This window comes from Homalodisca vitripennis, chromosome 8 (genome assembly GCF_021130785.1).
Source record: "Homalodisca vitripennis isolate AUS2020 chromosome 8, UT_GWSS_2.1, whole genome shotgun sequence".
NCBI lineage: Eukaryota > Metazoa > Arthropoda > Insecta > Hemiptera > Cicadellidae > Homalodisca > Homalodisca vitripennis.
In genome coordinates, this window is record NC_060214.1 from 66,829,650 (window position 1) to 66,857,090 (window position 27,441).

The window sequence follows — 27,441 nt, forward strand, 5'->3', positions numbered from 1 at the left end:
CAAACATTCAACATAAAAACATTAAGAAAAGAATTTAGCCTGAACTTTTAAAAACACAAAATACGGTACTATTCTGAACATGAAACAAATAGAAAACAAATAAACTGAACGCCTCTGAATTTCAAAAGTAAATTTTTTAAAAATACTTAAATAATAAATCTAAATTTACATTTGTTAAAACATTTACTTCTTGCTAAAATCAATGAAGCACTGTAAACAAAAAAACTCCAAAAATATTTAAGACAAAGAACTGATTGATTTCTGTGCAACAGTGCCATCATTTGACCTGTAGAAAATCACACAGAGTGTTTAAAATCAAACTGTAGATTACCTGTAGGTGATGGATTAATAATAAAAAGATTACCTAACTTATGAGTAAGCAATTTAAAGTGTTTAAAACGATCTCCAATGAAGTTCAGCGAATGTAGCTGCAACCTACGTGCAAATAAAAATAAATCATTAAAAAGCTGCAACTGAAAAATAGCATAACACTGCAACTAAAAACATTTTAATAAGTGAAATATAAACATGCTCAAAAGACTACATATTTTGCACTGAAGTTTTTACACACAGAAGCAAGTGAGACTAAGACTACTTTTTTATTTTTTTTAAATACAAACGAGGTTGAAAAACAAGTACACTACGGACACAATTACAGAGAGTGAATTTATTCATTTGTTAACTAAAATGTAAGAAAATTATTTAGCTACATTAGAACATAGGACGAGTATTATTGTGTTTAAAAAATGTACATTTTGTAATCTAAAAAATTATAACAAGTCAAGATTGTATTATTAAAAATTGGAACAACAGCCAACTTTGACTGATCAAAATTCTAAGTACCACTTCGATTAAAGAAACACTGGTATAACAATGTGCAATTCCAATTGCTTAGCTTAAGCTGTGCTAGTATGAAAGCTAGATGACATTCAACCAAATTTTTCTATCATTTGCATAACTGTAGGTGTTACAAACAGCTTTTCTATCAATACCTACTAAATGGTACGTAGATGCTAACTGACAAAGCTTTCCAACCATTTACCACTAAGTGATACGGTAGGTGATATAACCAAACTTTCCTGCCATTTACCTACAAAATAGTGCAGTAGGAGCTACCTGGCCAAGCTTTTCTGGCACTTAACTACTAATTAGTACAGTAGGTAATATATGATCAAGCTTTACTACCATTTACCTCCTAATTGGTACAATAGATACTACGTGACCAAACTTTCTAACATTTCTTTTTTTTGTGTAAGTGGCATAGCAGGTGGTACCTGACTAAGCGTCACTAATCATTACAAAAGTGGCACAATAGACGGCACTTGACCAAGGTTTTGCTGTCATTTTCACTCCGGGAGCAAGTACACAGGTCCTTTTAGGACTAAATACAATGAAGAGTTCGTTGGTTTATTGGCCTATGTGAATAAAAACGTCTCTCCAAGTAAAAATATAGATACAAACAGATGGAGAACAGGCAATAGAGAAATTACATTAAATGTACTTATTTTCCAAACACACTCTATATTGACAAAAACAATTGATTAAACGGTCAACTAATTTGAAAACTATTAACAGAGCTGGTATTGAAATTCGTTTCCACACAAACACACACAAGCAAACACATCTTACCCGAGGCTTTTTTTGAGAGGGTCTACGGATCTTGTTGATCCAGGTTTCTATGAAGCGCAAATAGTTGTCGCTGATAAGTTCTTGTTCCTCTTGTGTAAGGGGGGAGTAAAGGTCGCAGTACTCCGATCCTTCCAAAATCTTGCGAGTGCTGACCGTACTTACTGGGAGAATGTACACTCGGAATCTCCAGTACTTCAGAGACTGCAACATATCAGCATTTTTATAAAATAAAATGATTTTATTGAACAACAAATTACGGTAAAAAATAAATAAATAACCCAGCAGGGATCATTTTGGCTGGTTTATACCTTCCAGTTGGACTCACCACTGGGACAGCAAAAACCGATGTGTCACTTCAATCTGGGCAACCATATATGTCCAGGAGCGGCACATCACTAACCGCAAATTTCGAGTTTCTGAGGTTCATGGGCAATTCGATAGGTCTAGTCTACTGTGGGAGATGACTGTTTTGTTCCCTAACCTCAGAGGTTCTTGCTAGCCTCAACAAGGGTGTGCCATCCTCTGCCTACTTTGACCGGAGAGGCTGGTTTAGAGCTGGCCTCCCCTTCTTCCGGGGAGACATGACTTTGAGATGTAGTGCCCTAATTCTTCCTCATGGATCTCGATAGGAGGCGGCCCCTACTCCCTGACCTTACCCATCCTGAATATCCTGTGACTCCGGAAGCAGCGCAAAGGTTCTTACAGGACTAAGTGCAATTTATAAGCTTCTTGTCCTAAGAGAACAAAAAAAAGTAGCACGGTAAAAAAGAAAGAACTTCCAAAATATCCCTCCTATTTAGTCAAAACATAAGATATTTTCAAAAATATTCTACGAAATTGTTCAGCATTCAAAGCCATTCAAAATTATATGCCACATGACTTATCTTGCTATTTGAAATTTTCAACATTCACCGTATGAGATTTATTAGAGTTACAGTTTATTGCATCGCTCTATGTCAAACGTTTCAACCACAGAATATTGCGGAAGGGTGGTGTGAAACACCTTGTTTAATGCCATATCTCAGCACTTGAAATTTGGTTTTAACCCTTAGCGCTCCAATGCCTGCAATGCAGGCCATGGTGGATTCTTCTACGGCTCTGATTTTATATGAGCTTGCCAAGTACAGCACTCTCACGGCCTGCATTGTAGGCCATGGCCGACTCCCTCTACAACTATTTATTATCTCAATGACGCCATTCACACTCCAAATTCTTTTTGCTACGTATGATTTAAAACTTTGTAAACTGATTTAAAAAGGGCTTTTTAAAGGGCAACATTAATGTAGGTTATGCAATTAGTACAAAGTTGCGTTTTGTTTTACTAATCAGACAATGTTGTTAATTTTACTCGTGTTTCTTGGATTTATTATATTTCATGGTTAAATAATTTTAAAACTAACATTTTAAATTAGGTTGCATTATGAGCAAAATATAGTTTTTTTATTAGTTTACAAGGTATCTTACTCTCTAAAAGAAAATTAATTAATTAAATGAAACCTTAGTTATTGGAAAACAAATATTCTTTATTATATCTGACATAATATAGAAGTTATGAACTGTTGTGTCTTTGTTTACCACACACAAAACATGCTTGATTGAGAAGGTGATGTCACTGTCTATAATCAGCCGGTTATAAATAAACCAAACCGGAAGGCTCTGATAAGCTAGATACACCAAGGTAGCTGACGACTCATTGTGTCAGTTACAAGTTTTACGTTGTAGTATGACTGATATTGACTTATTATAATGGCTGACAAACTACTTAGGTCAGATGATATTAGGTTCATATTGGGAAATATAAGTAGTGAAAAATAAATAAGTAAACTGAAACATAGATAATTAGCATGAAAAAATAGTTCTAAAAATTGCATATTTTTTACAAAAATATATATATATATATATATATATATATATATATATATTTTCACTGACAAGGGTGGAAATTGTCTAACATATAGTTTTAAATCAACTAATCTTTCACAAAAATGTATAGGTACAATACAAATCATTATACAAAGTTATATTTAAAGAGTGACAGGTGGCCTGCAATGCAGGCCACGGGAGCGTTCGTGGAAAGTGGCAGTGGCCTGCAATGCAGGCCATGGGAGCGCAAGGACATGAGCCACAAACTAAAAATCGGACCTATAGGGAAAATGGCGCTGGCCTGCATTGCAGGCCATAGGAGTGTAAGGACAAACACCGCAAATTCTAGAGGAGCGCTAAGGGTTATTATTTCTTGATGTTTACAGAAGAAATGTTTACAGTCACAATAGATAAAGAACAAATAAATAGCTGCAAAAATGTAAAACTGTTGGGAGTTTGTTTTGATGAGCATATGACTTGGACAGAACAAATACAAAACTCATGTAAAAAACTCAATTCTATTTGTTTCAATATGAGAACTGTGTTACACACATCACAAGTTTAAAAACAAAGATGACCCTATACTATGGCTATTTTTACTCAATAATGAAGTTTGGAATTACATTGTGGGGCTCAGTAGAGATAACAGAAAAAGTGTTAAAAATCCAAAAAAAGATTATAAGAATAATGACATTCTCATCCAGAAGAAGTTCTTGTAAAGAAAAATTTAAGAAACTGAAAATTCTTACTGTCCCTTGTGTGTACATGTATGAAGTACTGAGTCAAGTTCATCAAAATTTGAACTGGTTTTCTAAAGAAAAAACTATTCATCAACACAATACTAGAAATACCAATTTGTTAATATATCCTGTACACACCACAGCCATATTTGAAAAAAGTTTGTATTATATGGGTATTAAACTTTACAACAAATTGCCTAACAATTTCAAACAAATGCCACAAGTTGAATTCTTAGATAGAATAAAAAGTATGTTTGTCAAAAAGGCTTACTACAAGATTTCCGAATTTCTAAATGACAAAAACATAATAATTTAGTTATGAAGATTAAGTGTTTTCTCCTAAGAAACTTAATTTAATATAATACAAAATTCAATAATTGATCTCCATTTTGTTATTTGAATATTGTTATATTGTTACCAATTTTATTGTTTGATTTATTCATAGTTTTATTAATTTTATTGTTTACTAATTTTATTGTTTTATTTGTTAATTGTTTTAGTAATTTATTGTTTTATTTGTTAATTATTTAACTAATTTTATTGTTTTATTTGTTAATTAGGTTAATGAATGATTGTTATTACATTATGGTGTACTACAATTTTAATGTTATCTGACTCAGGAATGCTTTACAAAATAAATGTTTGACATAGGTTTTAATACTGTTAATTAGTTTATAGTTAATTTATTCATAGCTGAAAATATTAATACTGTTATTTATAATAGAGCTTATTTATTTGTTAGCAAATCATTTTAGCTAGAATCTTGTTAAATCTATTAGTACTAACGATGGGAGACCGAAAAAAGAGAAATTTCTGACTATGTCATCTGTCTTACCAGCATAGCTGGATCTTGTAAGATGTAATATGACAATAAACATTCATTCATTCATTCATGTAGAAATTTCTTTTATTGACTTATGAATCTTCTCCATAGCAAAGCAGAATATTTCAAAATTCTAATTATGTAAGCAATGTTTGACTGAATTGAAAAACTTATATGCTAGTCAGGACATTGGCCACATAAGCTTAAGAACTAAGACAGTGATGCACGTTTTACTTTTTCAAATATAATTCCTCAAAAAAAGAGATTGTAAGTTGTCCAGCTTACATCGACAAGTGCAAAGTCTGAATCTCCTCTAGTGCAGATGTAGTGGTCCAGATAATTCCAATTGTAGGTTTCTAGCTTCTCAGTATTGAATGTTACCCAGGACGTCTCAAATGTCTCATGGTCAGGTGCTTGAAAGCGGTAGCGATAAGGCACGCTGAAAGGTGGGTATGGGTGTCTGGAAACACACGAGTTGCCTTTAGATTGTACAAAAAGTTAAAACGTTTGAGGCCGCAAAAACTCTTAAGGAACACAACAATGGTAAAGTAAAATGTTTAGAAATCTGATACCTTACAATAAATTCAGGGGAATTTTTTTGGTTCTATTTGAACTAAAATTTTATTTTCTTAACTAACAAATTTTAAATTGTTCAGTAAACATTCACATAATGTAAAATACAGCATTATATTGTTATCAGTAAAATCCTATTTATTTTAAACGTTATATTCGTTTTGAATTATTTCCATTCACATCAAATTTGTATCACATTAATTACTTTGTTCTGTAGTAATATCATCACTAGGAACTAGATGCTACAATTAACTTTACAGTATCACTACATGGTGTTGTACGTATTGAAAACCGCAGCAACACTGACCTTGGACGATATCGTGTGACTCTAATTTCCGAGCCACACAGTGTGATGCGATGGAAGACTCGACCAATGCTCAGCCTGTACTCTGTGGACGGCTGAATGTCAGCGGGGCGTGGACCCACCACAGCACTTCCCACTTGTCCAACTCCTACTCCACCCACTCCTAGTCCACCCACTCCTAGTCCATCATCTATTATCTGGAATCCCTGTGCAACAGCATTATTATCCTCAATTACAAATACAATGTCATTTTTCTTTCATCAGGTAACTAAATTATAGTTTAAAAATCCAAATCATAAAAAGTATTCTTGTACATGTTAATGCTTCCGAGATTGTATTTCCTACTCCAAACCTATAATACAAAGCAACATAAGTAGTCGATAAAGAACCGACCTATTGAATGGTGTATAGTTCAACAATACTCAACAATCGGTTCCGAGCTGTCACCCTTACGACTTTTATCAATTTACAAACGTTGAAGTGAGTCATAATTTACGACTCATATCACTTAGAGGGTTAATTGTGTCACCGTGAAACTCACTTTTACCAAACACTGAGACATAACTGTGCTAAATAGTAAGACATCCACCAGTGCCAAATATCGAAAAACATAATATGCACACAAATTGGGATATTTACATATATAAAAATATTGAGACATCCACCACTTGAACAAAAATCTGGTACACCTTCCTGTGCCAAAGACAAGGACACCCACCTGTGCTAAATACTACTGAGACAAGTTCAATTAAGTTTTTAAAAACCTTTATTTCACCAAATTTTACGAAAACAACACATTTCAAGTGCTAACAATTTAAGAGCTGAATGAAAATGTATGAAAGTACGAATTAATTATAATACAAATACCTGAGCTGGTTCAATTAAATTTTTACATAATTCATACACATTGAAGTTCAGGACAGTTTAAAATTAACATTAATAAAACATTTAACAACACTGTAGTTCATCTCAACATTCTGAGTACAAAGTTACTTTATATACATGTTCAAATGAAAGCATAACAAATATAACAACTAGAGATCCTGAGTTGTGGCAAACCCTGTTTGATTTAAATTAACATTAATAAAACATTCAACAACACTGTAGTTCATCTCAACATTCTGAGTACAAAATTACTTTATATACATGTTCAAATGAAAGCATAACAAATATAACAACTAGAGATCCTGAGTTGTGGCAACCCTGTTTGATTTAAATTAACATTAATAAAACATTTAACAACACTGTAGTTCATCTCAACATTCTGAGTACAAAATTACTTTATATACATGTTGAAATGAAAGCATAACAAATATAACAACTAGAGATCCTGAGTTGTGGCAAACCCTGTTTGATTTAAATACAATATTACAGCTGCCAATCATCCGACACTGAAGTAAAAATGAAAATTCAAACTTTGCATTCATCACTCTCAGACAGGACTCTCCTGTTTTCACAAATCACCTCATACATGGTGACACCCACCTGCGCCAAACGCTGGGACACCAGTTCACGAAACACCTCAGGTGTGGAGAGTGGCTTGCGGTAGATAGCGCGCTGCTGAGCATAATCAGCATTCACGTCGTCAGGCAACAAATTGTAGTCAGAGAACACGTAGTCGGTCTTGAGGCAGACCTCATCGGGGAAATAATCAGTAGTGATTGGCAAACATGCAGGGATAACCAGAGACTTCCAGTCAACACCTAAATCAAGAATGTTTTATTGTCTTTAATTGAACACACTCTGCAATGATTGACAGTCACAGATATGTACAATCTTAAGTCTCACTCTTAAGTCTCAATTACAATTTCTTAATGTAAAGATTTAAGTTTACATTACTAAAAGTACATACACTTATCATACAATAACAAGACATCACTGTCCTATGAAAAATATACTATGATATCAGCACCAGTGTTACGAGGGATGTCCAAAAAGTAAGTTTCCTATTGTTGGGGTATAGTGTAGTATGATTTATTCTAGCTGCTCACCTGTAGCTCTAAACAAGGCAACCAGCACATCGGTGTTCCACATATTGTACTCCAGGTAATCCCAGTGTGAGAAGTCACATCTTCAGTGTGTGATCTTTGAGGTTATGTTTAGATCAATCAATACACTTTGATCATCACTCAAAGTGAAATAAATCAGTCACTTTTTTTAAACTTTGGATTAAAAATCATCTTTTAATTTAACTTGGAACATGATTTCAAATATAAAACATGAATTTAAATATTAACTTATGTCACAAGTTCACAAACACATACAATTACCATTTCTGATGATTAAGACAAATCCTCCTGTTATGAAAACTATGTCTAATTATAATATAAACAATAAAAAAAAATTTATCATCCGCAACAGACGAGATCACTGGTTGATTTTAACACCACGTGTCTGAACGACACGAGATTGGGATGTACGTAGTTTGTGATCGGCAACTACTTTCCAACTGGCAATTCTGCTTGTTGTTATATCAGACACTTATCACGTCATTCCTTTGACCAATCCAAGTCCTACTTCACAACCATCTCCTATTATAGATCAACCGCCACATGTTCTTTTCTTGCAAAATAATTTAAGTCTCAAATATATAGATCATTTAAATCCTCGCAAATACTAGTTATTGTTAATATGTATTCCATTAATAGAAATTTAGAATAATATTCTCCATTTATTGAAATAAATTATTGTTTATTTTTAATCCGTTACAACATTATTCAAATAATATGATGTAAAGTTAATTATCCATTACACTATTTTTTTCCCACAGTATTAATCAATTCAAAGGGTAATCCTACAGAAGAGTAAACTAGAGTGCTTTAAACGTCTTATATAAGCTGATAATAATGGATACTCCACTTTATGTTGCCACCACAGTGTTATTTGTTTCCTTACTGCAAGCAATTAAACCTGCAGTAAACATCCACCGTGAAATATGTAGTGTGTATGATGATAATAAGACAATGTATAAAGAAATGGATCATCATTTGCAAGCAATGTTTATTGAAGAAGGAGTAAACATTCATGATGATGAGCGTAATGGTAGATCAATAACTTCTCATCAAGTTGATATCATCAGTTGCATTCAGAACATAGACGATTCAGATAACGACTGACGCTGGATGATATCTTTTCTGAGCTGCCGGCAAAAATTTAAATCAGCCGTTCTTCACTTCAGAATATAATGGTTGAGGACCTCGGTTTACCTAAAGTTTGTGCAAGAGAGGTTCCTTGCCTGCTGTCTGAGGCCCAAAAGAAGCAACGAATGAAGTCTGCATAACTATTCTTGCAACTTTTGGTAAATAAAGGAGAAGCTCCTTCATTCAATTAATTCCTTTCATTTTCCTTCATTTTTGAAAGGATGTTAAGAATTGTTACAGATTTAAAAACCCTGGGTGCACATTTTTAACTCCTGAAACTAAACGTCAGAGTATGGTGTGGTAAAAAAGAGAAGACTGAGGAGATAAAGCACCATAAAAAGCAAAAATTATGCAATCTGTAGGAAAAGTGATGTTTACAGTATATGAAATTGCGAGGTGTTTTGTTGGTTGAATAGTGGCTGACAGGTATAAGGTTAGACGCAGAGTACTACTGTGAATTTCTCACTAAACTCTTTATGGCTACACAGAACAAGTGGCAAGGGTTTTGGTCAAGAAGAGTTTTGTTTATTCACGACAACTCTCGAACTTGTACTGCTCAAGCAACATTTGATGAATTTAGATGAGAAATTTTTTGTCATCCACCCGTACGTACCTGACCTGCTGACACTAAATGACTTTCACTTTTTCCTGGAGTTTAACATCATCTTGCAGCCAACACTGTGTGAATGACGATGGAGTGAAGCATGCTGTGAATAATAGGCTGAAGTATTTGGCGGTAGTATCATATGATACTGGAATAAAAAAGTTGTTGTCGAAACAACAGTAAAATGTTTTAATCAAGATGGCAATTATATAGAAAAATAAGGAATTACAAGAGATTTCAAAATATATCATTTACAAACTTTAACCAGAAACTTAATTTTTGGACACTCCTTACACAGATACTTTGAAAATAAACATTGATATTTATTTTATTTCGACTTATGACTTTCTTATACCACTTACCTATAACAAGTGGTTTTGTAACAGTGGTATGATGTTTCATGAATTAGTTCACTTAACATGAACCCATCCATGAAGTACTCTTCTCAACTTACACAATAATCATTTAGGTGTTAATAAACTACATGTAATAAATTATTCCAGAAATAAACTTATTTATAATTTATTGATATTCTTTTGTCAAGAAAACTTAGGAAAATTGAGATATTGGCAACAAAATTAATATAATTACTAGTTTTAAAATAGTTTCTATTGCAAAAAGCAAGGGAGCGGAGAGCGCAAGCATGCCTGTAAGTATATACTTTAACGGTGCCAACCTATGATAACTTTGGAGGCTGCGTACCGTGTCCGACACCACCAGACATGAAAGAAAAAGAGACCACAGTTAAACATGCTGTTAGCTGCAAATAAATCCAGTAAATCAACTTAAGAGGTGATTAAAACATGTTAATCTAAAAATTAAATATAACTCAATAAATAAAACCCCAAAAACAAACCACACAAGTCTACAAAAATAACAAAACTAAAGCGACTTGGATAGAAAGCAGCTTGGATAAAAAGCACCTTGTACAAATTACATACTTTTGAAGTAATATAATTTTAGAATATTCATTTCAATTTAACTCTTTGGACCAGTCTATATTATAAGAAGTAAACCAGACATACTGGGATTTGCAGAATTTTTGGAAAATAGATATATTTTAAGAATTACAAATCAAATCCTTGACCTGTTCTTTTTACATTCGATATTATAAAATGGGCTACCAGAACATATGGCATTTGCTTGTAAAAAAACATATTAGTATACTTGTTTTTATTACTTCTACTTATAATAAGTATTGAAAATCTGAAATTTTAGAAAGTAATTATTTCAAACCACTCTTGGCCAGTGATAAAATATTTTATTCTAACAGTCAATATGTCTATATGCAACTGCATAAAGTATGACTCTCAAGAAAAATCTCAATTAGAAAATATTATATATTTATATACATTCTGTACAAAATCCTAAACAACCACGTTTTCCAACAATGGATGGATAAAATTAGACTCATAAGAACTAAACCAAATGTTTTCAGATAGGCTTACTCTAGTTCAGTACACTGACTCGTTGTTATTCATGTAAATCAAATGAAACACCGAAATAAGTAACAGCATAAATAATGCTATTCACAATGTAAACAGGTGTAAACTGTCTGAGTACTTTGGTATTATCCTGAGACCACTGGCCACTATTTTCCTTATCCAGGACCAAAATAAACTTCATTATATGCTACTAGTAATTTCCTTGTTTCATAATGAATAAAAAAATACCCAATGAGTCATACTTCCTGCCACCAAATTGCCTCGAAATAGGCCTAGATGAGCGATTCTTCAAGTAGGTCTAGACGCGCACAAATCACCGGTCACTTTTGAATAATTAATTGTTGTTCTTTTAATTTTTGTTTTCACTGATTGTTGTGTGCTTGATTAATTTATAATGTCATCATGAATAATTATTAACTGAAGAGGACAATTTTTTATTGGCAGCAACTTGTGGCAATGCATTCGACTCAGTTCTCGCCGACATTGTTTTCTTTTGGGAGGCACTATACAATACCGTTCGATGAAATGGTTTTAAATTTCTGTTCTTTTTAATACTGTAATTTATTTTGGTCCCTGATAAGGAAAACTCGTCCAAAAATAGTGGCCTCGGATAATACTTAAGTATTATTGTCTGTTTGTTTAATCCCTAGAAGAAGCGACTAGCACGTACTTTGACCATTTCATGTATACAGACATAAAATAAACAATCAAAAAGTCAAATGTTATTTACAAAACCAATATATTTTGTTTCTTTAGTTATCTATTTAGACTTTTTTCATTAAAATTCGATCAAAAAGTGTCACTGAATAAATGAAAAATATTTATTACGAAACTTCCGTTATATCAGAATTATTATTATCCTGAATATTAATGTTTAAAACACACATGTATAAGGAATAGTAAACATCCCAAAGGACACACCTCACAAGCAAAAATGGTACTAATGGTACATAATGGTTCCCCCCCATTATGTCGGTGGGGGGGGGGGGGGGTTGTTGTGTGTGTTCTTTCATGATAGTAAACTGAATAATAATGTCTGCCACCATCTTAAACTATACACATAACGCTAGATAACTATTATTATTTCAATACCGTAATTTTTTTATTACTATTATTTAAATATTGAAAACTACATATCTATTAGCAGTGGCGTATCTAAGGGGGAATAAGGGGGACTGAACCCCCCCCCCAAAGTAACTAAAAAAAATTAAAATACATATATCAGAAATCTAACTTGATTACAATACAGCAACTAAATGTTTAACTTTGAATTAGGCATATCTAGTTTATTAACATTCAAATTTATCCAACAGGAGGGGAATGTGGTGTGTTCTTCAATCAGATAAATCCCCCTTAAGCCAAGTCCTTTACTACATTGATATATTACTAGTAATGAGTGAGAGAGAAGGTATATTAGTATGATTGGAAAGACAAGACACCAATACAATTATAACACTACGACAAACATGGGCACAGCAAAAATTAAAATGTCAAACTCTTCTCTTAACTTTGATCCAGAGTTCAAACGTTTTCTGTTCCCCTGCTGCATTACATACTATACACTGGCGAGTGTGACAGTTGTGATACTGAGGCTGTCTAACCTCTTCTTATATTCTGCACCAGTTTGGTGCACATAAAAACATCTGTTCCCCTGCTGCATTACATACTATACACTGGAGAGAGTGTGACAGTTGTGATACTGAGGCTGTCTAACCTCTTCTTATATTCTGCACCAGTTTGGTGCACATAAAAACATCTGTTCCCCTGCTGCATTACATACTATACACTGGCGAGTGTGACAGAGTTGTGATACTGAGACTGTCTAACCTCTTCTTATATTCTGCACCAGTTTGGTGCACATAAAAACATCTGTTCCCCTGCTGCATTACATACTATACACTGGCGAGTGTGACAGTTGTGATACTGAGACTGTCTAACCTCTTCTTATATTCTGCACCAGTTTGGTGCACATAAAAACATCTGTTCCCCTGCTGCATTACATACTATACACTGGAGAGTGTGACAGTTGTGATACTGAGGCTGTCTAACCTCTTCTTATATTCTGCACCAGTTTGGTGCACATAAAACATCTGTTCCCCTGCTGCATTACATACTATACACTGGCGAGTGTGACAGAGTTGTGATACTGAGACTGTCTAACCTCTTCTTATATTCTGCACCAGTTTGGTGCACATAAAAACATCTGTTCCCCTGCTGCATTACATACTATACACTGGCGAGTGTGACAGTTGTGATACTGAGACTGTCTAACCTCTTCTTATATTCTGCACCAGTTTGGTGCACATAAAAACATCTGTTCCCCTGCTGCATTACATACTATACACTGGAGAGTGTGACAGTTGTGATACTGAGACTGTCTAACCTCTTCTTATATTCTGCACCAGTTTGGTGCACATAAAAACATCTGTTCCCCTGCTGCATTACATACTATACACTGGAGAGTGTGACAGTTGTGATACTGAGGCTGTCTAACCTCTTCTTATATTCTGCACCAGTTTGGTGCACATAAAAACATCTGTTCCCCTGCTGCATTACATACTATACACTGGCGAGTGTGACAGAGTTGTGATACTGAGACTGTCTAACCTCTTCTTATATTCTGCACCAGTTTGGTGCACATAAAAACATCTGTTCCCCTGCTGCATTACATACTATACACTGGCGAGTGTGACAGTTGTGATACTGAGACTGTCTAACCTCTTCTTATATTCTGCACCAGTTTGGTGCACATAAAAACATCTGTTCCCCTGCTGCATTACATACTATACACTGGAGAGTGTGACAGTTGTGATACTGAGGCTGTCTAACCTCTTCTTATATTCTGCACCAGTTTGGTGCACATAAAACATCTGTTCCCCTGCTGCATTACATACTATACACTGGCGAGTGTGACAGAGTTGTGATACTGAGACTGTCTAACCTCTTCTTATATTCTGCACCAGTTTGGTGCACATAAAAACATCTGTTCCCCTGCTGCATTACATACTATACACTGGCGAGTGTGACAGTTGTGATACTGAGACTGTCTAACCTCTTCTTATATTCTGCACCAGTTTGGTGCACATAAAAACATCTGTTCCCCTGCTGCATTACATACTATACACTGGAGAGTGTGACAGTTGTGATACTGAGACTGTCTAACCTCTTCTTATATTCTGCACCAGTTTGGTGCACATAAAAACATCTGTTCCCCTGCTGCATTACATACTATACACTGGAGAGTGTGACCGAGTTGTGATACTGAGACTGTCTAACCTCTTCTTATATTCTGCACCAGTTTTGGTGCACATAAAAACAAATATAACTACGTTATACTAAAATTAAACTTATTTCCTCCCACCAACACCACACAATCACCAACAAAAAATACAATCTGCAAGTGACAATACAAAAGCAAGAAGCAAACAGGCTAAATACAAAAACACACACAAATATTTCTTTTTAACTATGATGGGAAATTTCCAATTACAGTAAAACCTATCAGATTTGGCCTGATATGGCGAAAGTCCGGATATTGTAAATGCCGGATATGTAATTGTAGTATGAAGAACAGAAGTTATTAATAGCACATAAACTACTACATTTGTAACATATTTTGCTGTATATTATTTGAAGACATTATATAGTTATAAAAATATTGAATACTGTGCTGGAACTAAATGAAAAAGTAACTACCCCACTAGTACAACACATAGTAAAGCCCAGTCATTATAGAGTTGTTAAAACAGCATTGATGATATGACAGATTCATTGGTCACGTAAGTGGTAACAAATTCTCTATTCCTCTCTCACCCCTCTCCTGCCCCCACCACAACACATGTGGGAGAACGTGAACGAGCTTGTCATTGTGGCATTCCGTTTATCTCGAACCAGGCCGGATATCACGGGACCTGATATGACAGGTTTTACTGTAGTATAAGTCACAGTACGTTACAGCAGAAATAGTTGACCTAAAAAATAACAGTAAAAACGTGATGGGAAAGTGAATGTAAACCAAAAATTATCATTAGAGTTTTGTACATACATATTTCACCTACCATCTCGTATATACTCGTACACTCAAAGAACGGCTCCTGATCTCGGTTCTTTTGCTTCACATCCTCTCGTTTGGCCTATTGAGATTTTGAGCAAGACTTTCTTAACAGAAATATTCATAAGAAGACTGATTTTTACTTAATCAATATTTGTTTCCTTAAATATATGTGTGATGACAGTAAATGTAATAACCTGTGATCATGGTGACATCCCAAAGTATGTGTGATAATCACAGATGAACATTGTGGGTACCTAAATCTAGACATATGGGATGTTTGAAAGTTTGGGCATACTAACATAATAATATTGTTATCTACTCCTGAGGTTGGGATAACAATGGAGATTTGACAAATATCTCTGCAACCCATACAGTCTCGTTGAACCAAGAATAAATACTCACAGATTCTGACGGAACTTTCAACCGGATGGTTTAATGTTCCTAGACCTGCAGAAATGGTTACTGGGGGGAGATTCCAATCTATACACACTATCCAGTCTCATATTACACTGAGCCTAGAAACTTGTTAACTTCAACATGGCTTGTCTCCTAACACCAAATTCGGATAGAAATATCCCCATTCATAACCTCAGTAGTGAATATTAAAAAATCCTAATGTCAGCAGTCCATTCCATCTAACTGTATCAGGCATCAACATCTTGAGGGTAAAATGTCTCCAAGAGCAACCCAGAGGGCAGATGTTAAGCAATGGTTGGAGTAGTTTCATCTCTGCAATCCATCCTGCCTCCGTTACAGTGTAATAATAGTGCTGTGTAATAAAAGCAGCTTCTTCACCCTCTGAATGGATAATACAAGAATATCAGAAATGTCGGTGCCTTACAATATCCATGCTATTTGTGTTTGCAGATAAACACAAATCCATTCAGTCATGAGTAGTGATATTTTTACCTCTATGACTTGACTTCAGTATTGACATTACAACACACTCCGACCCCGATGTGATTTCAGTTCATACCGTAAATAAATATAATGAATGCCTGTCACAAAGGTATATGGAGGCAGGCCTATATCAGCTGAACTTGGATCTGGAATAAATATTTTGAAGAGACCAATCTAAAGTCTGTCAAACCTTAATAGTTAGTATTACAACGGCTGCAATCCAGGAATGTATGGACGTGAATAGGTATGGATCAGGTCTTACCAATTGTTAATGGGTGGAAAGGACAAATTGAGTTTTAAGAAGTTTTACATTACTTCAAACATAACTAGGAGGTGCTAGAAAGTATTATTGTGTCACTGTAATTTTGCGATGAACTTACATGAATAGTTATTTTACAATTGTGGGTATAATTAAAAATCGATAAGGATGGCTGGAGAATTTGTTATAAACAGGTTTTGGACCATTCTTATCTTGATTGTTCCAAATGTACAGCAATTAAGGGACAAAAATTGCGATCAGGTAAATTAATTTCTGAACAAAGTCATACCAACAACTGTACAATCCAGGTTTTAGTTATGGTTGTAGTGTAAGTAAGAGAGCCGAACCATTTTCTATTGTCTCATACACTACCAGAGTCCACGAGATATGTTATTCATCTATGGTTAGTATGCCTAGTCGTAGAGAGACAAATCATCAAGTTTGTTGGGGCAAGACGTATCACACGAGCGAACGAGATGACACTAGAAACCACAAAGCCCAGGAGATGAAGGACACAACACCAAGAGACGACACGGAAAGGTAGGGGTGGAGAGACGTAGACGGCTAACCTGTGAGGAGTTCTGGGGTCCACTCCTGCTCACCGGTGGCGCCCCACAGTAGAGTCTTCCTGGCACCAGGTGTAACTGGCTGTCCGGGGACGCTGGGCCGATGTCCTAGACACACTCACTACAATCACAACATGCTCCTACCACACCGCATATTCAGCAATACAAGCAGTTCAACAGGGAGAAGTCAAATACTGTTTTTGAATTTGCTTTATTAAATGAAATTTTTTGGCAGTTAATACAAACTTCTTATTTTAAGTTTTATCAGATCAATGAAGCCGCTACGTGTGGATCAGACACTTCATGTAGTTCCTTTTGATATCTTTTAAAGTCATGAATATAAGAAATTCATTAATTTACTACAGTTTAGAACATATTGTTTAACCAATACTGAACAAGTAGTGTATCAACATCAAACACACCATACTTTATGAGATAAGGTAAGAAACAGGACCAAGAGATAATCAATTTAAAGATAGATGATCATACAAACAAGGCTTTTATGCGAGAGAGAAAAACTCAAACTGCTTAATGCAGTCTTTACAGTGCCAAACACACCAAAGTCACTATTGGGTCTAAACTTTATTTTTTTTTTCTTTCTCCTGATTGTAAATCTTGAATCACTGTGGTTTGTAAAAATCAATGATCAAAAAATCCATAACATGGCAGACTAGCAGCATTCTATACTCAACAATCATACAGGCATGTTCCTTTATCTTTCATGTACGACTGTTTCAAAGTTAAAATCAAAAAACTTGTGTCACACTGTGATAAGTGTCTCACTTTAAATGGTGATAATGGTGAAAAATAGCTAAAGAATGTAGCTTTCAAATGTATATAATAAAAGGTTTTCTATTTACATGGTTAATTTTTTATTTCAATGCGTCTATCAGTTTCTGGACAGCCCTCGTAATTGAGTCTGTGTCTTGCTAGCATATAATTTCAAGAATGTTTGTCATTTTAGTTAATAGCACAGTAAAATGTGACTTCTCCACAGTAACCGACTTGTACACTGCATTAGATGTGCTGCCCTGCACCTGGCATGCACCACTCCATCTCTACTCAAGCTAAGGGCATGTGAGTAGACTACCACCTGTCATGAGAGCCGGACTCCACTCCTGCTCTCCTGTCACTCCCCACAGCAGTGTCTGGGTCTTCCGTTGGCCAGTCACGCTCGCAATGCTCGAGCGGTGCTTCAACATCTCTGGACAGTTGTAGAAACATCGGTAAACAAACCATAACATTTTTACTTTGCAACGAAGGATAATCGACTGAAAATATCTTTTGTGCACGATGATAAAGCACCGCTATCTTAAAACAAACTTTCTTCAAAATTGCAATTGGTAACTTTTCCCAATGTAGATTGTTCATGAAACTAACTTTCACTTTCAGGTTCTCCCCACTTTGAACCTTTATTTCTCTTTAATCTAATGAAATCCTTTTCAATCCAAGCATACATTTGGATAAATCTGAAAACATAGTGAGGGGGAAATAAACGCGATCAAAATTTCAAACGATCATTATTAAGAAAATCTGCTATACTTGTTCATTCCAATATCACATGGCACTCTTTATGATCTAGAACTTACACAAATCTCCAAAAGTAAACTGTTTTATACAACATGGATACTCCACCACTACTTTTCTCAAATAAAGAAAATATTAACGATAAACTGTCTTTGTGGCATTTTGCCGTTGGGTGTGTAATGACGGGACAGGTATTCATTTTTTTCATAGAAAAGTGCAATAATAATAATAACCATATCGCAGACATATCCACTAATATTCTCATTAAATAAGAATGAGAGATGGATAAGTCAGTATATATTTTTTTTTACTAAAATATTATTTAACCCTGGAACTGGTGGTCATATTTCTCTCAGTGGCAGAGTGTTTTTAGTACTTCATACATTGGCTTATATTTATTTTATTATTACATGTTTACTATAAAGTATCTATGTCATATTATATATTTTTTATTCAGCATTGTTTAAGGAACATTTTTCACATAATATAATTAAAACAAAAAAATATCCTTACTCTACCTCTTCATAAAAAAAGTTTTTTTGAAAAAAGAAAAGTTAGTTCAAAGTTTTTGATTTGTAAAATTGTTGTTGTTAGTGATATGCAAAATAAAATAAAAAAAAGAGCATTTAATTCTGAGTAAAAATAAAACAACACGTAGTTTATAAGGTATTTATTTTTACATGTGGTAAACGATACAAAAATCATACACTGACATTCGAAAGTGCTACTTACCAACAAAAGTAAGAACTTCAAAGCTAACTTGGATTTGTACAATCTTGTAACTATTAGTTCATATTCATTTTCTATTTTTTTATTATATATTTTTTAAATATGTTCTGATTGAATGTCTAAATCGGAATCCTCATCGTTGCTTATTTCATGTACAACTACTTCTCAAATGTCACTTGAACGATCGCGAAAATTACAATCCATTACGTAAACAAGCACAAAAAACTTACTCATATACACAACCATCATTACAACGAATTCAAACAAACAATAAACCAGACAGAACACCATGCAGCTGACGAAATAACAATAGCTGAATGAACCAGTTGACTCATCGCTGTACGCGCAACTACTGCAGTACAAGGGAGAATGTAAACAAACAGTTCAGAGATTATAAAACGTATGGACATGTAACGAAACAATAAAATTATTTATTAGTGTATTATTTTCATAAATTGAACCTTCCTCTTTCCATTGGTATCAATACCGATACTCTTTGATCGTGTTTTAAGTACGTAATATTGAGAAATAAAAGACATATTAAAACGCCCGATATCGGGCGTTTGCCAGTTCCAGGGTTAAAAAGTTATTTGGTGCCAATTTACGATCGTACAATACATCAAAATAACAGTTTTACATCAAAATGTTTCTATAAAAAAATTTATTTTGACCTGCACCTCCTAAAATTCTATGTGCAATTTTCCTAATTTTGGCCGTCCATGAGGGGTTAAAAACAAACATATTACAGTAATATATTCAAGCACTTGACCGAAAATAGATCAAATGAAATTCTCTTTAGTTTTCCCAAACATAAAATATTTCCCCCAAATGGGATTTTCTGAAACTTATCAAATGTCTAAATTTTGCATACTATCCTTCATTTTAATAGACTACTATTTCATTATCACATATTATGTTTATTTTCACAACTTTGAAGTTTATTCAATGATATTAGATTTAAAATTGGTAAAATAATATAAAATTCGTTACTCAATATAAAAAACAAAAACTAGACTTTACTTACAATAGTAGTTTTATTTGTTAAGTCGAACTCCTGTAGAGTTCCTTATTGTATAATGCTATTGACACCCATTAATATAAGTAAAAACAGGGTTTTTACCCAATCATGTATTTGTGTTTTGTCATCAATATATGAAAAACATAAAACATATGACTTGTGATTCCAAATGACAAGATCCAAGAGAGGATGTACTTGATGTGCAAGTATGTGTACTTGTGTACTAAGCAAGCCTCTACTGATTCCTGTACAGTCAATATTTGTAAAACATGTCCTATTTGGTTTAAACACTTGAAATATGTTCTGAGATTATTATTGACTGATGACTGTCTGTAACAGAGAAGATCATTATTCCAACTGGCCGCAATCGCTGACTCGAGCTTTGACTACAACAGACACCAATTATGATACCAAGAAAGAGTAACCAAATCTGTTTCAGGTAATCGATGGGTGTGGTAGTAAACCACAATGAATTATACCTGTATATCCAATAAATAACAACTGTCATAACTAAATTACAAACGTATCACTGATGAAACGTATTTTAACAAACTAAACACTTATTGGAAATAATGCAACTAAAACAAATTAGAAATGCAAAATATTAAAAAATATATGTATGGAAAAATATTTATTTCATTATTGGGTAATTACAAACAATGTCAACGCCTTATTTATTGAATCTGTGTATTAAATGCTATATTACGTGTTTTTTTTTAGTTCTGTTGACTTTTACGTTTGTACATACCTGATGATGAGATTTTCATCTCTAAAAAAATAGTACTAATTCTAAAAAAACTAATTTTGGAACTGTTGCAAGGTAAGGAATTATATGTTTCTCTAAACTATTCACATGTAGATGGCTAGGATGGATTATAATACCAATAATTGAAGGTTTCGCTTTATTAATAACATTTTTAATATTTAATATTAGTGTCAATAAGGTATTAGTACATTATTAGTATAATAAGGTACTAAAACATTTGTTTAATTTATAAATTATCATTTACTTTTAATAAATTACTGGAAACTGATTTTAATGAAATGATAATTAATAATATACAAAAGTAACAGGGTAAAACTAAGAAAAGTAAAACAAGATACCAAATGGAAGACTTACGGTCAGAGAAATTGGCCTGTGAAGCTGAGCGGAGGACCCTCCCCTGGTCGGGGGGTGGACAGTTGTTGGGGGGATCGTTGGAGGATCCCGCCTGATAGTGATGATGTTGGATTAGCTGGCCATTTGGACCTGAAAACATTTCAGATTAAAACTCAAATGAAAATAAATTAATAACTAAATACAAATTGTGTTTCATACATTTATCAAACATTCCAACCATTTAGACCAATAAATGTAAAAGCATGAATGCTAATATCTCAACATATAACTTTTGGGATTATTATTATAAAAAAGGGGTTGCTAGGCACTTCTGTACACCCATCACTGAGACCAATATTGCTGTATTGTGACATAACCCTACCAAATTTGCTAAAAGAGTTTTTAGACTCAAAAAAAAAAAACAAAGATACCACATATTGTATGCTGTCTGAACTACATGTTCTTCTCTTTTTAGGCAAAAGGAGAACTATTTTGAGCTAGTAGATAATAAAATATTGAACGAAGACTGAACATGAATATATTCCTGTACTTATTTCAAGTTGTTGTTTTGATTGCATAATATTTAACAGAACTTCTGATAGTTAACTGCAGTTTTTTATGGACATAAAATACACTTAGATTATATAATTATCTAAGGGGTCATTTGAAATTTACCTAAAAGGTATTATCAGATTACTGTTCAAATATTATTAACAATTGAACTGCTCAAAGTATCATTACATAAATGTTATAGTCAAAGATAACTAAAAGGTATGTCATATCACAAGCCGTGTAAATAGGCTTGTTTGAGGTTGAATGCAAATTTTAAGTCTTTAGGTCAATCTCGTTCTCAAGATGTCCTGCGGATAGATATAGACTGGCAATCATACACAAAAAGACATTTTTACATACCTCCAGCAAAAAAAAGGAAATTGAGACAGCTTACTAGCTCATATAAAAAGTGTATTTACTGTCTTACCTAGCTTAATATCAGTAAAAACTTCATGGACATTATTCTCAGAGAACTGTAAGCTCGATGTGAAACCATACTCACAAGCATCAAACATCAACTAATTTTTGGAAAAAAAAATAACCATTGTGTCTACGTGTAACAAATGTAAATAAACAAACATAGCCTCCCAATATCCACACTACCTATAGGTCACTTACAAAAAAACCTTGGTTGATTTGAGTTCACGCAGGGTGGGGTAAATACCAATCCCCCGCCCCTCCAAGTATCCCCACCACTGCTCGGCGCTCACTCTATTTGATCAGCTGACTAATCCGGCTCAGTCGGTATCGTTCACTGCTGCGACCCGTTCAGTTGAACCGGTCAGTACAGAGTTGCTAAGCCTTCCCGCTAGAGCGTGTTTTGCCGGCCATTGTGTTGACTGAACAAAGTGACCGAATGAACGACTGAATGTAATGACAGAGTGAACGAAAGGATCTGCTAGTAAAAGAGTATTCGAATAGAGGAAGAAACAGCATATCGTTCAATGAATGGATAGATATATAACAATAAATGTACTATTTCAGGAATCTAGTAAATGCAAATATATCTATTAAAACTTATTTAAAAAATATAATTGTAAGTTACCAGATACATTGCTCAATATTTTAAATGTTAATACTAATAATCAATGGACTTGGTTGATTGATATGCATTTATTTCTCATAAGTAAGGTTATTCTCTACAAATGGGGAGATTCCCTAGTCCCCCTATTGAGTTATATGATTACGGTTTTATTCTTAATCGGTTAGCAGTGAACAAAAGTAACAACTGTGAACAAAAGTAATTTTGAGGACCTAGTGTAACATAATGCATAAACTCTATAGTTTTAGTTAGTTCCATATGATGTTAAGCTATTTTTCATGGATAAGAGTTTTTAAATGAATTTAAAAATAATATTATAAGTTTTAATGATCATTAAAAATAACATATCTGGTTTGAAAAAAGTATCAAACTTATTCAGTTGGCAGGAAAAAGTGAACTAAACGTTCTAGGTGAACGGGTCTTTTGAAACACTTTGATCTGGCTCACATGTTCACTTGACTGACCCGTTCGAATTGAAGGACACATCTCTAATGGCCACTGCCAATGCACGGCTAACCTCAAAATAAAATGCAAGCTTCCTGGATACATCTATAGCTACATTAATCTGTTCAATTAATATTTTACGCTTAGACTGCGACACTTATATACGCATACACACAAAAAATATAAAGTAGCTGCAGTGTAAAGAAAACTGTGAGAGCGAAACACGATCCACACAGCTGATAAACAGATACAAGAAGGTGCTGGTCCCACTCCCAACCCCAACTCCCCGCCGGAGGGGGGCCCCTCCTGCGCGGTACTGCTCATAAATTTGCTTCTGCACAGGTTCCTTTAATAGCAGTTGACCTATAACATCTCTGTCTGTCAATCACAAGTCATACTGAAACAAGTAACCTCTGGGAAGCGTTCTGTTGAGCGCTGTTAACATACATCCAAACAAAACAACACTTAACAAATCATATCTCTGAGCCAACAGAAGAAATTGCTGTTGTTGACTCAAACACTCTCGATCTGAACACTCCATATAAGGAAAACTATAAGCCATATGCCAACAAACAATCTTGAGAAACTAATAGGTTAGATAAGTTTGCAGAACTGTGTTAGTGGACCAATTCTCCTCTTAACCTCACCTCTTATGATTTTAGTCACTAGGATACCTCAATCACATAGATTTGGTTTTACATTTCCAATGGCCATATCATCCATAGGTTATAGGGACCTTTCAATCACATTCCTTTTGTGTCCGGTGGATTGGCTTGTTGGTAGCAGGCTTGTCTCCCATTTGCAGGAGAGAGGGAGGGAGGGAAGTAAGGGGAACAGAACTGGGATAATGGCCAGCTATGAAGAAAGAAATATTTAAGTGAGTAAAACAAGAAAGAAATATCTTTAATATCTCCTTTCCAATTTGACCTCTTTTAGGAGAAAATCCAAGTCTGATGATTGGGCTGAATGAAAGGTGTGATTCTCAGTCAACCACAGTTTCAAATCCTTTTTACATAACTTATTTTAAATAAATTAAATAAACTTGTAAAAGAAGTCCGATGATAACGGTGAAAGGGTAAGAAGTATACAGCAGGCATGTGACATACTGGTGATAGATAGCTCTTCGTTGCATTCCACTTTTGGATTGAAATTATCTGTGGTTGATGACTGGAGCTGTTTAGCGAGAGTAGGCGCGTTTTCTGCTTTACCTTTTTTGCATGGTAGTATTTTTTTAAATTTTAGTAAGTACTACATTCTAGATTGGGATAATTGACTTGGTTTAACTATAACTAATTCACTTTTATTCAAATGATATTCTTCATACCCATTATGCCACTCGAAATAGCTAGCCAAATATCCTTCGAACTCCTCAGAGGAGGGGAGGATGTGGCGAGTGCCACTATAGATTTGAATTTGGAATGTAATCTATCAGTGACTGCGAACACGATAGCCAGCTGGATCGACTAATTAGTCATAGTTTTAAAAATGGGAGCCTTCTACTATCAGAAATACTCCTGGACAGGTTCCAGTAGACTCATTCCTGCCAACCAGAAGCAAGCTGCCGGAGCGGATGTGGTGTCATGTGTGGCTATCGTGTGAAGTAGGCCAAGTATCAGGGTATTTAGATCACACTAGGCCCGAGTTTATAGTTAGGGAACTTACAGAATCATATCTAAACTATTAGTTAACTATATTCTCATCAAAGCTGCTTAGGTTTGGATGGAGGTAATTTGGTAGCGGATCCCTAGTAAATAATTGATCCTCTGGAAAGGTGCCCTCTTCCAGTCACGACGAGACGAGGTTGCACTTGTCAACGAATCCATTCGTACTGGTGTTTTTCCTGAAGTCTTAAATCTGAGTTTCATCACTCCCATCCATAAAGCCAGTTCCCGTGCTAATGTGAAGAACTATAGACCCATAGTGATCCAATCATCTCTTTCCAAGTTGTTTGAGAAGCTCATACTAACAAAGATCCAACCCCATTTTTCACCCATTGTCAATCCCTCTCAACACGGTTTATTGCCCAATAAATCAACGGTTACCAACTTGATTGTCTAGAAACCTACATCATAAACGCCTTAATGAAGGGGCTCAATTCGATGCCATATACCTAGACTTCTCTACAGCCTTCAACAGGGTAAAGTACAAACATCTCTTGGCTAAACTCAAGTCCTATAGAATCAATGGACTAAGGTGGTTGGAGAGAACAGAAGACTGTTCGTTCATTTTGCTGGATCTCAATCTTCCAAGATCATTGCAATTTCAGGTGTTCCTTGGTGTTCACACATGGGTCCAATCTTAATCAATTTATTCACCGATATAATAAAAGACACCAAATATCTCTTGTTAGCAAACAATATCAAACTGATCAGTAGTGTATAGAACACCAATGATAGCCTTGTTTTGCAATGCAGCCCAAATGCTGTTCTTTCCTGGTGTCAGGAGAACTGCACGGAACTTAACAGAGACAAGTGTTTTAGTATTTCTTTGTACAGATCCGGGACATTCATTGTTAATGATTATACACTTAGTGGGGTGATCCTACAGAATAAATGTGAAATAAGGAATCTTTAAGTCCTATTGCAATAACTCTGAGCAATAGAAACCTCATTACTGGAATAATAACCAGAGTTAATCAATGCCTTGGACTTGTTCCCAGAGCCTTCTCACATCTTACAAGGCGGAACTCTCTCAAACTGCTCTATTGTGCCTGTGTTCATACTTTCTTGGAATATGCCTCCACTATGGCGTCTCCCCATCAGCCCTGCAGCAAGTCCAGAACTGGCTCCTACGCCTGATAGACCCAAGACTTGCTCTGATCAATTAATCCATCAACTGCCCTGAACTTCTTGAACTAATCTCCGTTCGAGTAGCAAGTCAAACAGGATGTATAAACGTCTTCATCAGAGTTCAGCACACCACCAACTAAAGAGCCCAATCTTTAGGATGCTTCAAGCAGCTCGGAAACTCAGTGTCACATGAAGTATATTTCTTCAACTCTCCACTCTTTCAAGAGGACTGTGACCAAGACTGAGAGAGAGGGAGCCTCTAGCGAGTGAAAAGAGAATGAAAATCTTTTATCTTATTTACACACATTATATTTTCTACTGTTCAAATAATCAGTCGGTCTTACTTGTCACTTAATTTATTTGCACTTGTTATTGTTGTTAATTTGTTATTTCATTTTGTTGAACCTTGTTATTTATTTGTACGAGGGGTATTAGAAAAATAAGGTTCCCATGATTTTTTAAAATAGAGAGCTCTATATTTCTACTTAGTGTTATACATCAATTTAAAACTTAAAAGTTAAGCTATTTTTCCACATAATCACCGTTTCTGTCCAAACACTTTTGTAGACGATGGTCCAACTTTTCTATCCCCATGTTGTAGAATTCTGCCGCCAATCCTTTGAGGAATCGAGTAACCTCTTCCTTGACTTCATCATCGGTACTGAAGGCCACACAAGTATTCCTTTAATTTTGGGAATAAGTGATAATCACTTGGGGCTAGGTCTGGAGTTCTAGGCTATAGGGGGGATGGAGCACAATAGTCCAGCCAAAATTTGTCAGCAGCTCTTGAGTTTGACGTGAGACATGAGGTCAAGCGTTGTCATGGAGAAGCCTCATACCACTGGACAATCTTCCTCACTGGCGGTTCTGGATCGCGCGTCTCAGTTTTCTTAATGTTTCCCCATAAACTTCGATTAACTAACGATGAATTTCAATAGGTGAAATCTGTTTTACATTTAAAAAACGTATCACAGCACGAATTTCGCATCTGGCGGTAACAACGAAAAGGGAGCTCCATCTTCGAAGGCAGCTAGGCCGGCACTGTTGGACTTAGCGAGGTGCGAGTGGTATGGATAGAGAGAGGGACAGCTAATGAGTAAGAGTGTTTCCAGATTCCTCCCAACATATCGCATTCTGTCTCGGTGGGATAGGGAACCTTATTTTTCTAATACCCCTCGTACAACTAATTTAAATCAGCATTTACTGTTGTAACCTTGTTATTTTGTTTCGATTTATATTAATACTGCTTGTTGTTTAATATTGTTGTTGTTTTATAGTCTATAGTTTGTATATCATTGAAAGTCTCCACTATTTTTTTGTTAAGCAAGTTATAGCTTTTAT

At 34.8% G+C, this 27,441-nt stretch overlaps 1 protein-coding gene across 1 annotated transcript in view; it reads right to left on the bottom strand.

Annotated features, from left to right (window-relative positions):
* The window catches only part of LOC124368209 (GATOR complex protein Iml1-like), a 105,748-nt gene that overhangs the window by 15,449 nt on the left and 62,858 nt on the right, over positions 1–27,441 (bottom strand). The window contains exons 13-19 of the mRNA XM_046825484.1: positions 21,295–21,423; positions 16,904–17,008; positions 10,353–10,370; positions 7,418–7,635; positions 5,936–6,138; positions 5,341–5,515; positions 1,630–1,830 (exon numbers count right to left, since the gene is read on the bottom strand). Coding sequence (XP_046681440.1) covers positions 1,630–1,830; positions 5,341–5,515; positions 5,936–6,138; positions 7,418–7,635; positions 10,353–10,370; positions 16,904–17,008; positions 21,295–21,423 — 1,049 coding nt within the window. The remainder of the gene's footprint in view (positions 1–1,629; positions 1,831–5,340; positions 5,516–5,935; positions 6,139–7,417; positions 7,636–10,352; positions 10,371–16,903; positions 17,009–21,294; positions 21,424–27,441) is intronic.